General features: G+C 52.5%; 1 protein-coding gene across 2 annotated transcripts in view; it reads left to right on the top strand.

The window, feature by feature from the left end:
* Positions 1-15,503, top strand: part of DNAJC8 (DnaJ heat shock protein family (Hsp40) member C8) — a 110,242-nt gene that overhangs the window by 19,613 nt on the left and 75,126 nt on the right. For both annotated transcript variants that reach the window (XM_073666464.1, XM_073666457.1), the window contains exons 2-3: positions 7,907-8,008; positions 8,422-8,478. In XM_073666464.1, the coding sequence (XP_073522565.1) occupies positions 7,907-8,008; positions 8,422-8,478 (159 nt within the window). The remainder of the gene's footprint in view (positions 1-7,906; positions 8,009-8,421; positions 8,479-15,503) is intronic.

The raw sequence follows: 15,503 nt of genomic DNA, 5'->3' as shown, positions 1-15,503 counted from the left end.
AAAAAACTGAAAGTTACTAGTAGCATATCACGCCGCTGCTAATCAGGGCTGACGAGGGCTAGCGCTCTGTCTAGGAGTTATTTTCTGCTATGTAATATGTTCCAATAAAAGTAATTGAGGGACTTGTACATAGCCCACTGTGACAATTGTTTGTATGATTGTATATATGTACTTTGTTCCACTATTTACTTTTATTAACTGTTTATGACTGCCTGAATAAATGTCTCTTCTATTTTACTGCAACCCTCCTTGAGTGGCAAGTTCTTTTTTTTACATTGCTCACTGATTGGAAACCCTACTTGAGCACCGTATCCCACATGTGGAATGCCATATATCTTCTATTATTGTAAGTGCTCCCTGCAAGGCTCCAAAGATTGGAAGTGAGCAACAGCAAAGAGAACATGGCTTAATTTTCTCTTTGTAGGCGCAGGATTTAAATGCTGTTCACCACTATAGCTGCAGGTAACTATAGTTTCTGGCGGTGATGGTGGTAAAAAAAAAAGGGGTACTGAAAACAGAGTTTCATAAAATATTATTTGTTGATTAAACTTTATGTATTTAAGTGGGCTGTCTCATCTGTTGGAGTAGTTCCATACTTTGTGAGATGACAGGTTGGAATCACAAGGGTAACTGTTATCTGATGTCTGCAAAAAAAACGCAGTTTCTGATTAGGTAACTGCTTTAAAGGAAATTTGTCAGAACAATCCAATTCCCCCAAAACTGTTTATTCTCATGTTGCTTTCTGAATGATAACATAATCCAAACCTTTACTTATCCTATATGATGCTCCTTGACTGAAAAATTGCCATTTAAATGAATATGCAAATGAGGCTTAAGTGCTGTGGGAGTGTCAAAGCTCTCCCCAAGCCTCTGCCTCCCTGACTATTCCCTGCTCAGCCCCACCTTCCTCTGCTTGACTGACAGCTCACTGACTGTAGTCAAGCCAATTAGCAATCATCATTTCAAAAAAACTCACAGAAAAAAAGATGCAGCCTTACCAACACCACGTCAGATTACCAATGCACCAGCAGGATGCAGCAGACCCCCATGATAAAGGCAGGGGCAGCATCGGTGCAAAATACTGATGCGACAGCCACTCACTAACCTATCACTTCATGGAGGGGGTGGCTGTGTAGTATTATTCATGCACACAGATGGAGCTTGCATTGGACACCAGTCATACAGATCGGTGTGATGCACAGTGTCTGGCTTTACAGCCTATTAATGACGCCCATACTTTTAGATCAGGCGGGCTGTCCAGCACTATGAGTGTAGCCCATAAGGACAGACTTCTCTCTTCACCCAACCAACAATAAAGGGCCTGGCTGCACCCTGCAGAAAAATGAAAAAAAGTGCAATAAAAATGTGTAAGATAAATACATTAAATGAGGTATTGGTTGATATTTTGGCCAAAATGGGTAAGCTTGCAACCCGCGTCAGGGGTCCTCATGTTTGCGCTAGTCCTAACGCTAAAATTAAAAATGGCTAACATAGAACAACGTTTCAAAAAACATCACTGGAAAAAAAGATGCAACCTTACCAACACCAGGTCAGATTACCAAAGCCCCAGCAGGATGCAGCAGGCCCCCACGTAGCAGTGCCCCAGATGGATGCAGCAGGCCCCCCACATAGCAGTGCCCCAGATGGATGCAGCAGGCCCCCCACATAGTAATGCCCTAGCAGGATGCAGCTGGCCCCCCACGTAGCAATGCCCCAGCAGCATGCAGCAGGCCCCCCACGTAGCAATGCCCCAGCAGGATGCAGCAGGCTCCCACGTAGCCATGCCCCAGCAGGATGCAGCAGGCCCCCAGGTAGCAATGCCTCAGCTGGATGCAGCAGGCCCCCAGGTAGCAATGCCCCAGCAGGATGCAGCTGGCCCCCCACGTAGCAGTGCCCCAGAAGGATGCAGCAGGCCCCCAGGTAGCAATGCCCCAGCTGGATGCAGCAGGCCCCCAGGTAGCAATGCCCCAGCTGGATGCAGCAGGCCTCCCACATAGTAATGCCCTAGCAGGATGCAGCAGGCCCCCCACATAGTAATGCCCTAGCAGGATGCAGCTGGCCCCCCACGTAGCAGTGCCCCAGAAGGATGCAGCAGAACCCCCACTTAGCAATGCCTCAGCAGGATGCAGCTGGCCCCCCACGTAGCCATGCCCCAGCAGGATGCAGCAGGCCCCCCACGTAGCCATGCCCCAGCAGGATGCAGCAGGCCCCCCACGTAGCCATGCCCCAGCAGGATGCAGCAGGCCCCCCACGTAGCCATGCCCCAGCAGGATGCAGCGGGCCCCCCACGTAGCCATGCCCCAGCAGGATGCAGCAGGCCCCCCAGGTAGCAATGCCCCAGCAGGATGCAGCAGGCCCCCACGTAGCAGTGCCCCAGATGGATGCAGCAGGCCCCCCACATAGTAATGCCCTAGCAGGATGCAGCTGGCCCCCCACGTAGCAATGCCCCAGCAGCATGCAGCAGGCCCCCCACGTAGCAATGCCCCAGCAGGATGCAGCAGGCTCCCACGTAGCCATGCCCCAGCAGGATGCAGCAGGCCCCCAGGTAGCAATGCCTCAGCTGGATGCAGCAGGCCCCCAGGTAGCAATGCCCCAGCAGGATGCAGCTGGCCCCCCACGTAGCAGTGCCCCAGAAGGATGCAGCAGGCCCCCAGGTAGCAATGCCCCAGCTGGATGCAGCAGGCCCCCAGGTAGCAATGCCCCAGCTGGATGTAGCAGGCCTCCCACATAGTAATGCCCTAGCAGGATGCAGCAGGCCCCCCACATAGTAATGCCCTAGCAGGATGCAGCTGGCCCCCCACGTAGCAGTGCCCCAGAAGGATGCAGCTGGCCCCCCACGTAGCAGTGCCCCAGAAGGATGCAGCTGGCCCCCCACGTAGCCATGCCCCAGCAGGATGCAGCAGGCCCCCCACGTAGCCATGCCCCAGCAGGATGCAGCAGGCCCCCCACGTAGCCATGCCCCAGCAGGATGCAGCAGGCCCCCCACGTAGCCATGCCCCAGCAGGATGCAGCAGGCCCCCCACGTAGCCATGCCCCAGCAGGATGCAGCAGGCCCCCCAGGTAGCACTGCCCCAGCAGGATGCAGCAGGCCCCCCAGGTAGCAATGCCCCAGCAGGATGCAGCAGGCCCCCCAGGTAGCAATGCCCCAGCAGGATGCAGCAGGCCCCCCAGGTAGCAATGCCCCAGCAGGATGCAGCAGGCCCCCCAGGTAGCAATGCCCCAGCAGGATGCAGCAGGCCCCCCACGTAGCCATGCCCCAGCAGGATGCAGCAGGCCCCCCACGTAGCCATGCCCCAGCAGGATGCAGCAGGCCCCCCACGTAGCCATGCCCCAGCAGGATGCAGCAGGCCCCCCACGTAGCCATGCCCCAGCAGGATGCAGCAGGCCCCCCACGTAGCCATGCCCCAGCAGGATGCAGCAGGCCCCCCACGTAGCAATGCCCCAGCAGGATGCAGCAGGCCCCCCACGTAGCAATGCCGCAGCAGGCCCCCCAGGTAGCAATGCCCCAGCAGGATGCAGCAGGCCCCCCAGGTAGCAATGCCCCAGCAGGATGCAGCAGGCCCCCCAGGTAGCAATGCCCCAGCAGGATGCAGCAGGCCCCCCAGGTAGCAATGCCCCAGCAGGATGCAGCAGGCCCCCCAGGTAGCAATGCCCCAGCAGGATGCAGCAGGCCCCCCTGGTAGCAATGCCCCAGCAGGATGCAGCAGGCCCCCCAGGTAGCAATGCCCCAGCAGGATGCAGCAGGCCCCCCAGGTAGCAATGCCCCAGCAGGATGCAGCAGGCCCCCCAGGTAGCAATGCCCCAGCAGGCCCCCCACGTAGCCATGCCCCAGCAGGATGCAGCAGGCCCCCCACGTAGCCATGCCCCAGCAGGATGCAGCAGGCCCCCAGGTAGCCATGCCCCAGCAGGATGCAGCAGGCCCCCCAGGTAGCCATGCCCCAGCAGGATGCAGCAGGCCCCCCAGGTAGCCATGCCCCAGCAGGATGCAGCAGGCCCCCCAGGTAGCAATGCCCCAGCAGGATGCAGCAGGCCCCCCACGTAGCAATGCCCCAGCAGGCCCCCCACGTAGCAATGCCCCAGCAGGATGCAGCAGGCCCCCCACGTAGCCATGCCCCAGAAGGATGCAGCAGGCCCCCAAGGTAGCCATGCCCCAGCAGGATGCAGCAGGCCCCCAGGTAGCCATGCCCCAGCAGGATGCAGCAGGCCCCCAGGTAGCCATGCCCCAGCAGGATGCAGCAGGCCCCCAGGTAGCCATGCCCCAGCAGGATGCAGCAGGCCCCCAGGTAGCCATGCCCCAGCAGGATGCAGCAGGCCCCCAGGTAGCCATGCCCCAGCAGGATGCAGCAGGCCCCCAGGTAGCCATGCCCCAGCAGGATGCAGCAGGCCCCCAGGTAGCCATGCCCCAGCAGGATGCAGCAGGCCCCCAGGTAGCCATGCCCCAGCAGGATGCAGCAGGCCCCCAGGTAGCCATGCCCCAGCAGGATGCAGCAGGCCCCCAGGTAGCCATGCCCCAGCAGGATGCAGCAGGCCCCCAGGTAGCCATGCCCCAGCAGGATGCAGCAGGCCCCCAGGTAGCCATGCCCCAGCAGGATGCAGCAGGCCCCCAGGTAGCCATGCCCCAGCAGGATGCAGCAGGCCCCCAGGTAGCCATGCCCCAGCAGGATGCAGCAGGCCCCCCACGTAGCCATGCCCCAGCAGGATGCAGCAGGCCCCCCACGTAGCCATGCCCCAGCAGGATGCAGCAGGCCCCCCACGTAGCCATGCCCCAGCAGGATGCAGCAGGCCCCCCACGTAGCCATGCCCCAGCAGGATGCAGCAGGCCCCCCACGTAGCCATGCCCCAGCAGGATGCAGCGGGCCCCCCACGTAGCCATGCCCCAGCAGGATGCAGCGGGCCCCCCCGGTAGCCATGCCCCAGCAGGATGCAGCGGGCCCCCCCGGTAGCCATGCCCCAGCAGGATGCAGCGGGCCCCCCACGTAGCCATGCCCCAGCAGGATGCAGCGGGCCCCCCACGTAGCCATGCCCCAGCAGGATGCAGCGGGCCCCCCACGTAGCCATGCCCCAGCAGGATGCAGCGGGCCCCCCACGTAGCCATGCCCCAGCAGGATGCAGCGGGCCCCCCACGTAGCCATGCCCCAGCAGGATGCAGCGGGCCCCCCACGTAGCCATGCCCCAGCAGGATGCAGCGGGCCCCCCACGTAGCCATGCCCCAGCAGGATGCAGCGGGCCCCCCCGGTAGCCATGCCCCAGCAGGATGCAGCGGGCCCCCCCGGTAGCCATGCCCCAGCAGGATGCAGCGGGCCCCCCCGGTAGCCTTGCCCCAGCAGGATGCAGCGGGCCCCCCCGGTAGCCATGCCCCAGCAGGATGCAGCAGGCCCCCCCGGTAGCCATGCCCCAGCAGGATGCAGCGGGCCCCCCCGGTAGCCATGCCCCAGCAGGATGCAGCGGGCCCCCCCGGTAGCCATGCCCCAGCAGGATGCAGCGGGCCCCCCCGGTAGCCATGCCCCAGCAGGATGCAGCGGGCCCCCCCGGTAGCCATGCCCCAGCAGGATGCAGCGGGCCCCCCCGGTAGCCATGCCCCAGCAGGATGCAGCGGGCCCCCCCGGTAGCCATGCCCCAGCAGGATGCAGCGGGCCCCCCCGGTAGCCATGCCCCAGCAGGATGCAGCGGGCCCCCCCGGTAGCCATGCCCCAGCAGGATGCAGCGGGCCCCCCCGGTAGCCATGCCCCAGCAGGATGCAGCGGGCCCCCCCGGTAGCCATGCCCCAGCAGGATGCAGCGGGCCCCCCCGGTAGCCATGCCCCAGCAGGATGCAGCGGGCCCCCCCGGTAGCCATGCCCCAGCAGGATGCAGCGGGCCCCCCCGGTAGCCATGCCCCAGCAGGATGCAGCGGGCCCCCCCGGTAGCCATGCCCCAGCAGGATGCAGCGGGCCCCCCCGGTAGCCATGCCCCAGCAGGATGCAGCGGGCCCCCCACGTAGCCATGCCCCAGCAGGATGCAGCGGGCCCCCCACGTAGCCATGCCCCAGCAGGATGCAGCGGGCCCCCCACGTAGCCATGCCCCAGCAGGATGCAGCGGGCCCCCCACGTAGCCATGCCCCAGCAGGATGCAGCGGGCCCCCCACGTAGCCATGCCCCAGCAGGATGCAGCGGGCCCCCCACGTAGCCATGCCCCAGCAGGATGCAGCGGGCCCCCCACGTAGCCATGCCCCAGCAGGATGCAGCGGGCCCCCCACGTAGCCATGCCCCAGCAGGATGCAGCGGGCCCCCCACGTAGCCATGCCCCAGCAGGATGCAGCGGGCCCCCCACGTAGCCATGCCCCAGCAGGATGCAGCGGGCCCCCCACGTAGCCATGCCCCAGCAGGATGCAGCGGGCCCCCCACGTAGCCATGCCCCAGCAGGATGCAGCGGGCCCCCCACGTAGCCATGCCCCAGCAGGATGCAGCGGGCCCCCCACGTAGCCATGCCCCAGCAGGATGCAGCGGGCCCCCCACGTAGCCATGCCCCAGCAGGATGCAGCGGGCCCCCCACGTAGCCATGCCCCAGCAGGATGCAGCGGGCCCCCCACGTAGCCATGCCCCAGCAGGATGCAGCGGGCCCCCCACGTAGCCATGCCCCAGCAGGATGCAGCGGGCCCCCCACGTAGCCATGCCCCAGCAGGATGCAGCGGGCCCCCCACGTAGCCATGCCCCAGCAGGATGCAGCGGGCCCCCCACGTAGCCATGCCCCAGCAGGATGCAGCGGGCCCCCCACGTAGCCATGCCCCAGCAGGATGCAGCGGGCCCCCCACGTAGCCATGCCCCAGCAGGATGCAGCGGGCCCCCCACGTAGCCATGCCCCAGCAGGATGCAGCGGGCCCCCCACGTAGCCATGCCCCAGCAGGATGCAGCGGGCCCCCCACGTAGCCATGCCCCAGCAGGATGCAGCGGGCCCCCCACGTAGCCATGCCCCAGCAGGATGCAGCGGGCCCCCCACGTAGCCATGCCCCAGCAGGATGCAGCGGGCCCCCCACGTAGCCATGCCCCAGCAGGATGCAGCGGGCCCCCCCCGGTAGCCATGCCCCAGCAGGATGCAGCGGGCCCCCCCGGTAGCCATGCCCCAGCAGGATGCAGCGGGCCCCCCCCGGTAGCCATGCCCCAGCAGGATGGTATATATTTTTATTGCACTTTTTTCCATTTTATGCAGGGTGCAACCAGGCCCTTTTAGTGTTGGTTGGGTGAATATGGGAGTCTGTCCTTATTTCTGTCCTGTCTGTCCTGATCGCTTCTTCCGGAAACGTGTCATACCAGTGAGGGGGGGGGTCATACGATGTATGAATCTATTGACTGCATTACTAGGCAATACCTCCTGAATAACAGGATAGATGGCGATCCCTGCACACGGGAATCATAACTTAGAAACTAGGAATAGCTCTGATATAGCCGAAAGGGTTTGGTGGCATGTTACCTTTTATTGCTGCCTTTCCACTTTGTCTGATCCCCGCATATTGGTTCACAGATTACATTGCACATTAATAGACCTTCCACCTTTTGTTGTCCTTGCCTTTATATTGGAAATATTTATGCTTTCAAACCTATTTTTATCTGTGTACCATTACTAGTTGGGCTATTTACTGCTGTGTTTCATTTTCCCAGTTCTTTGAGGTTTTTGCCTTGTCTTTCCATTTTTTAATCTCGTATTTAATAAAATTGTTGCTTTAATATCACTTTTGTTAGATTCTCTTCTTATCTGGCAGTTATATGCTGCAACAGATCATGTTGTATATGATCTTTCAGCAAGCAGAAATATAAACAGTTTTTAGGGGTGCTGGTGGATCGTTCTGACAGTTTCCCTTTAAGAACGGACGACTCTTAAGGTTAAATACAGTATATTTATTTTTTGCTTTTTATTTTTCTTTGCATGCACAGGTTAAACAAATTGAAAAACGAGACTCTGTGCTTACCCCCAAGCAGCAAATTGAGAGACTAATACGGCCTGGATCCTCGTATTTCAACTTGAATCCCTTTGAGGTAAATCTAATCTAGTATACATTGTTAATAAACTCTTTCTTAATAGATTGGGATAGATTGAAACAGACTGGCTAACCAACCAAGAACCAAGTTTCTAAGCTAGAATGAAAAAAGGAGCGTTTTATGCTTTTTATTAGCTTTATTCGCTTGTACGTTGCACAGTGCAGTTATTTCATTTTGGGGTAAAGCTAGACTAGGTACATTTCTGAGCATAGCCATAAACCACTATTTACACTGCTGACTTCATGCAAGAAACAGGAAAAAGTTCATGAAAAAAGGAAAAAAACGCGGTTCTGACCTTAGAAGATACACACACTTTTTATATATATATTTTTTTGGTAATTTTTATTAGCCTATTGATTTAATGGATAAATTGCATTGCTCCTAAATTTAATAGTGTTTTCATTTTGTAGGTGTTACAGATTGATCCAGAAGTGACAGATGATGAAATTAAAAAGCGATTCCGGCAGGTAAGCCGTATATTTGTATCATTTTTTTTCTCCAATCCCCTCCACGACACCACACCTGGAGGGTAGCCTCCCCATCCTAATTAGGGACAGGAACACAAGAGGTTAAATAGCCCCTCCCCGATACCATCCCCATAGTTTTCCTGTCCCTAAGGGATGAAGAGGTTACCTAGGGTGACTGCGGCCAGCGAGCAGGGCCCTACTAAGTTTACGTGTGCCGGGCTGCAGGGAGCGATCGCCTCCAGCCATCCTTTCCTGTCAGCTCCTGTTTCCTCTGAAGCGGGACCTCCTCACTCGCCTGTGCCTACGGGTAAAGCTGATTGAGGTTGTGGCTGGGGGCCTACTGTAGCTCCCCAGCCGGAGTCTCCTCTGTCCTCCATGGCAGCGTTCTGGCACGCATGCAGGATGCGCCAGAAGTCGGGTATTCGGCCTGCGGGACGTCTCTTCCGGTTGCGTTTCATCGTAGAGCGCATGAGGCCGCGGCGGGAAATTCAAACTGGAAACCGCGGTTTTGGCCCAAGAATGTAGGATCTTTCACCTGATTGGTGGAATTTTGGCGCTGGATCTCGGTCTCATCTATAAAAAGACCCAGAGGAGAAGACTCCATTAAGGTAGGACAGAATATTCTGCTGCTATGGAGGGTGTTGTCTCAAAGCCTGCATCTGCAGAGCCCAGCGCTAACCCAGCCCCAGTAAGTACTCAGGGGTAAGGTTGTTCCCCACTCTCTTTTGAGCAGGATCCCAAATTGTAATTTTATAATCTCCCCTTTCTAATTTTAGGGAGACAAGGATCCTGCACTGAGAGTGGGAAAAAAATGCTTCAATTCACAAATGTGCCATTTGTAGAAAAAAAGCTTGCTTCAGGGCATAAGAAACCCCTATGCCAGAAATGTACTAACAGCATTGTGAAGAAGGAACAACCTTCCTTTATGGAAGAAGTCAGCGGAATGGTTCGGTAGGAAATACAATCCTCCCTAGCCACTTTCTCACAGTCATTTCCGCAAGCCAGAGCTGAGGTTCCATCTTCTCCAAAAAGGAGAAAGTATACTGTTAGGGATACCTCTGACAATGCATCAAAGTCTAAGCTCTGTTCCATCCCGTTTAAAGGAGAGTATATGTTTGGGGCAGTCTTGGACGAGCTGTTGGAGAAAGCATCTGACAAGAAGAAATCTCTGCCAGAGCCGAAGATTTCAAGGAACTTCAGGAAGAGACCATTTCTTCCCCCTCAGCAGCAACAGCAATTTCAGTATAGAGGCAAGGGTAAAAGCGGTCGCTGGAGTTACCCAAAAGAGGAAGAGGGAAGAATATCGTTCAAAGTTCAAGGCAAGACAGACAATGACGCCAAGAAGGTAGGAGGCAAGATTGCAAGCTTCCTTCCACAATGGCAGCTGAAATCTACGGACAAGAAGATCCTGGACATGGTGGCGGTAAGAGCCGAAATAGACTTTGCTACCTACCCTCCAAGAAGGGTAGAAGTAACGTCCTTACCTTCTGCAAGATTACAGAAGATCCTAATGACAGGTCTTCAGAATCTTCAAAATTCGGAAGTTATATCACCAGTGCCTCGCACGGAACGAGGAGAAGGTCCTTATTCTCGAGTGTTTCTGTTGAAAAAGGTTTCAGGTTCCTACAGGATAATCCTCAATCTGAAACATCTCAACCAATATGTGAAATACAAAATGTTCAAGATGGAGTCGATAAGGTCCACGATCCTGCTGATTGGGGAAGGATTTGTCATGGCAACAATAGACCTGCAAAAGGCATACTACCATGTGCCAATTCACCTGGCCTGCAGGAAATTCCTCAGATTTGCCATAAGTCAGAATCAAAGGGTACTCCATTTTCAGTTCAATTTACTCCCCTTCGGAATTTTGTCGGCACCCCTTTTATTCACAAAGCTTATGGCAGAGGTGGTAGCTTGTCTAAGAAAGCGGAATATCCGCATCGTCCCCTGTTTAGACGATTTTTTAGTGATGGCTCCCTCAGTTCCAAATTTGGAAAAAGACCTTCAGATGACCCTCCCTATTCTGGAATCATTGGGATAGCTGATAAATTACTAGAAGTCAGATCTGATTCCCTCCACCAGGAAGACCTTCTTGGGAATTCTCCTGGAGTCTCTGCAGCAAGCCCCTTTTTTTTGCCAAAACAGTAACAAATTCGGTTAAGATCGAAAGTTTATGCACTGAAGAACCAGAGCAGAGTCTCAATAAAATTCGCCATGTCTGTCCTCGGGACCATGACCTCATCTATTCAAGCTGTACCTTGGGCTCAAGCGCATTCTAGGGTCCTTCAAAACTACATTTGTTCCCGTTGGGACAGATCTCCAAGTTCCCTCACCAGCAAGATTCCTCTGCCAGAGAAGGTATAAGCATCTTTAAGGTGGTGGCTCTGTAGGAAAATCTGGAGAAAGGTTCGACATGGATTGATATTGACATTGATATTGGTCAAAACAGACGCAGGCAAAAAGGGATGGGGAGCAGTAGTCTCCCACGTGGTCTTTCAAGGAATCTGGTTACAAGAAATCGCAGAACAATTCTCGAACCTAAGAGAGTTGAAAGCATTGGAAGAAACCCTATGGGCGGCCAATTCTCTACTTCAGGGGTCACATGTCAGTCTACTCGGACAATATGACAACCGTAGCCCACTTGAGACATCAGGGAAGTACAAAAAACTGGAAATTGCAAATGATCTCAGAAAGGATCTTCCACTGGGCGGAGCATCATCTACTATCTTTGTCGGCTCCGACAACTATCAGACAGATCTATTGAGCAGGAAAGACATTCATCCAGGGGAGTGGAGTCTGAACTCAAAGACATTTCATATGATTGTACAAAAGTGGGGATATCCAGAAGTGGATTTGTTTGCGAATCAGAAAAACGATGAATTTAAGAGCTTTTTTTTTCTCCTTAGAACCTGAGGATTCAGCAGCCAGGGATAGATGCAGTCGCTCACCCTTGGGAATCGGACTCGCATATGCTTTTCCCCGGATTCCGTTGCTACCTTACAAAAGATCAGGTCCGAAAGAGTTAAGACGATTCTTATAGCTCTGATGTGGCCAAAAAGAGCATGGTTCGGAACATTGAGCAGTCTAAAAATGGAGGATCCGTTGATGCTTCCTCAAATCCACGATCTGCTGCATCAGGGCCTGATCTACCATCCTGCCCCCTCAAAATTTGTCTTTAGCAGCTTGGCTTCTGAGACCGCCATCTTAAGAACCAGAGGCTTCTCAGTGGAGGTGATCCATACACTGCAGAAAACAGGTCATTAATTCCATCTATGAAAAAACTGGAAAGCTTTCAAACTATGGTATGAACCTCGTCCATTAGATCCCTTTCAGCCGGACATGGTCATAATCTTGGACTTCCTGCAGAACGGTCTGTCTAAAGGATTGAGACCAAGCACACTTAAGGTCCAAGTCTCGGCTTTAAGCTCCTATTTTGATACTGATTTGGCCCAGAACAGATGGATTAGGAGATTCATGACAGCTGCTTCTTAGATAAATCCAACAAGAGCTAAAATAATTCCACATTGGGATCTCAATATAGTTCTTAGAGGCCTAGCTATGTATCCTTTCGAGCCAATAGCTGAGGCACACTTAGACAAATTGTCATGGAAAGCAGCATTGCTTATAGCTCTAATAACAGCCAGGAGAGAGGTTAAAATCCAAGCCCTTTCCATCAGAGAACCTTATTGTCATATTTTGGAGGACATGATCATCCTCCAGTTGGAACCTTCTTTTCTTCCCAAGGTGTCGACTGATTTTCATAGGTCTCTTCCCCATAATTCTCCTGTCGTTTTGCCAAAATCCATCAAATAGCAAGGAAGAATTCCACGCATTGGACGTAAGAAGGACTATAATCCACTACTTAAGTCAAACTAAAACTTGGAGGAAGGATCAGAACTTATGTGTTCAATATGGAGGCACCAACAAAGGGAAGAAAATTGCAAAAAATACGCTAGCAAATTGGATTAAAAAAGCGATTTGTGAAACATACATCATTCAAGATTTGCCTCCTCTGAAATTCTTGAAAGCTCGGTACACTAGAGCTATATCTGTCTCTTGGGTTGAAAAGGCAAGTGCATCCATCGAGCAGATCTGCAGGGCTGCTATGTGGTCGTCTGTCCATACCTTTGCTAAGCATTATAGATTAGATGTAATGTCAAATAAAGACCTAGCATTTGGAAGGAAAGTCCTTCAGGCTGTTGTCCCTCCCTAACATTTATTCTTTGTTATTACTCCAGGTGTGCTGTCGTGGAGGGGATTGGAGAAAATAGAATTAGACTTACCGGTAATTCAGTTTCTAAGACCCTCCACGACAGCACGTGTAATTCCTGCCCTTTCCTTGTTGATGGGAAAAAATCCTTAGTGTTAATAAAATATTTAGAGCATTCATACTGTGTGGTCCTTTGAAAACACTGGGGATGGTATCGGGGATGGGCTATTTAACCTCTTTTGTTCCTGTCCCTAATTAGGATGGGGAGGCTACCTCCAGGTGTGCTGTCGTGGAGGGTCTTAGAAACCGAATTACCGGTAAGTCTAATTCTATTTTTTTTACTAACAGCCTGACCTGAATTATCCTCTTAGTGATCCAGGCAAGTTTGCCGTGACTGCCAGGGGTCTGCTGAAGATCCCGTGCCCATCATGATGGTACTCCTGTGAAAGCCAGCCTGTACTGTGGCATTGCTGTGTCTAGGAGAAGCGATCAGACAATCGTAGGTTCAGGTCACCTAAGGGGACTAACAAATACAGTAAAAAGTGTTAAGTGGGGTGGGAAAGAGAAAAATCTTAATATGAAAAAAAATAAAATAAAATTCAAGTCACCTCAGTACAAATAAAAAATTAAAAAAAGCCACATATTTGGCATCGCTGCGTTTGTAAAAGTCTGCTCTATCGAAATCTAAAATAAATTATTGTGATCAGTAAACAATATAATGAGAAAACAATTCCCACCTTCCAGTACATCACATGATAAAATGAGTGAAGTCATTTAAAAGTACAATACAACTTGTCCTGCAAAAAAACAAGCCCTCATATGGCTATGTGAACTGAAAAAAAAAAGGCTCTGGGAGGAAGGGGAGGGAAAAAACAAAACGGAAAATCACTCTGTCTGTAGTGGGGTAATGACTAAACATTCTTTGCCTGTTTTTTCTTCATTTTGCATTACAGAAGTCATAATTTTAACCGCTTCCCGTCCACCCACTGTAGATAAACGTCGGCGCTTGCTGGGCTCTGCAGCGCCGACGTTTATAAACCGTTGGCGGTCCCACAGTGCTCAGGACACCCCAGGATCCTGCAAGCGCTGCAGTTGCGGTGCAGAGGCATAGCTCTGACAGGTAACATCATCGGGATCTGATTGGATCAGGTCCCAATGAGGTTAACCCTTTGCTATCTTCTAGATGCTGCAATCCATAGCGATCACGGCATTTAGGAGATGAGGAGAGTGGGTCGTCCACTCACCTTTCCGACGGCACCCGTGATAGGCCTGGCATTGTCATGGCAACCGGGGTCACATGATGACTTCCGGGTCTGACATGTACGGTGTCATGCTAGACTCAGCCAGCAGCTGAGTCTAACAGGAGATCTGACAGTGTAAAACCGTCAGCTCTCATGCAGTGCAATACATGTCTATTGCATTGCATGAGACCAGTGATCAGAAAAATAAAAATTGAAGTTCCATACAGGGACTAAGTAAAAAAAAAAAAAAAAAAAAAAAGTCTAAAAATGTTTTCAAACTTTTATTAAACCAATAAATCCGTATATTTATGCAAAACAAAAAAAAGTACACACATTTAGTATTGCCGTGTCCGGAACAACCCCATCTATAAAACTGTCACACTAATTAACCCCTTCTGTGCACACCGTTTAAAAGAAAGAAAAAAAACAACTTTGCTTTTTCATCATACCGCCAAACAGAGAGTGGAATAAAATGCGATCAAAAAGCCAAATTGAAATAAAAATGGTACCACTAAAAATGTCATGTTGTCCGGCAAATAAAAAGCCGCCATGCAGCAGTGAGGGACCTGAGCCTATGATGGATAATCTAAATATGCCATTTCATTTGTGTGATCAGTGTAACTATTCATAGGCTCTTATACAGTATGTTTAATTGAACTGGCTGGAACTGGTACAGCTAAAGTGTACAAAACACCTTTTGGCATGTGATAGAGATGTCAATTAACTCTCCCCTCTTTTTTGTCTCATTATAGGGATTATTATTATGGATATTATATAGCCTAACCTATTAGTTGTAAGGGACTGGGTAAGGCACTCCTATAAAATATAACCCTTACACCACAGCGCAACTGGGAATTTTTGCGTCACTGTCAAGTACTACTCTTAGATTGTGACCTTATATGCATCCATAGGATGCATGTGTTTTGTAAAGATTAATACATTTTAAATATAAATTCAATTAAAGGTTTACATTTTATTCACATCTTTTCCTCTTCCTATTAGTCTTCTTTAATTTCTGCTATAATCAAGAGGACGTTAATAGAGATTCTTCAATGTCGATGTGTACTTTCTGAATGATGGTGGCCAATCATAAGCAGGAGGCGTCATGCAGGGGAACGAAATTCACGTTCCAAGAGAAGGTCCGAACAGGCTTTCTGCTGTGAGACATGTAATGACACAGCACTGCTCTCCTTCAAGATCTCACTGTTGGCATCTATAGGCAGTCCCTCTGTTACGACGTAGATAAGTTTGTAACCCAAATTTTTTATGCAAGTTGAAACACTGCTGTCAAAAAAAGCAGAACAAACCAATACCTAATCCCTGATCTCTTCGGCCATCCAATCTTCTTCTTAGTGCCCTAGCATGCTGCATCTCTGTCCTCTACAGGTCTCCGAAACAGTCACCACTGATGTCCCGTTTCCGGCCAGTGACGTCGGTCTTGGGCGCTGGTCTGGTCTCTGCGCTTCTTGCTTGCCACTCTCACTTTTCAATGTGCAGTGACGGTGCACTCTCTTGCTGGCTTATTGCTTCTCTTTTAGAGCTGGTGAGGGGAGCTCACTGTCACTGCGCTTTCA

Source organism: Phyllobates terribilis, unplaced genomic scaffold (assembly GCF_046119375.1).
Source record: "Phyllobates terribilis strain yellow unplaced genomic scaffold, ASM4611937v1 Scaffold_2__4_contigs__length_985480577, whole genome shotgun sequence".
Taxonomy (NCBI): domain Eukaryota; kingdom Metazoa; phylum Chordata; class Amphibia; order Anura; family Dendrobatidae; genus Phyllobates; species Phyllobates terribilis.
Note: the sequence above shows the minus strand (reverse complement) of the source record. Positions and strands in the feature narration are given on the sequence as shown.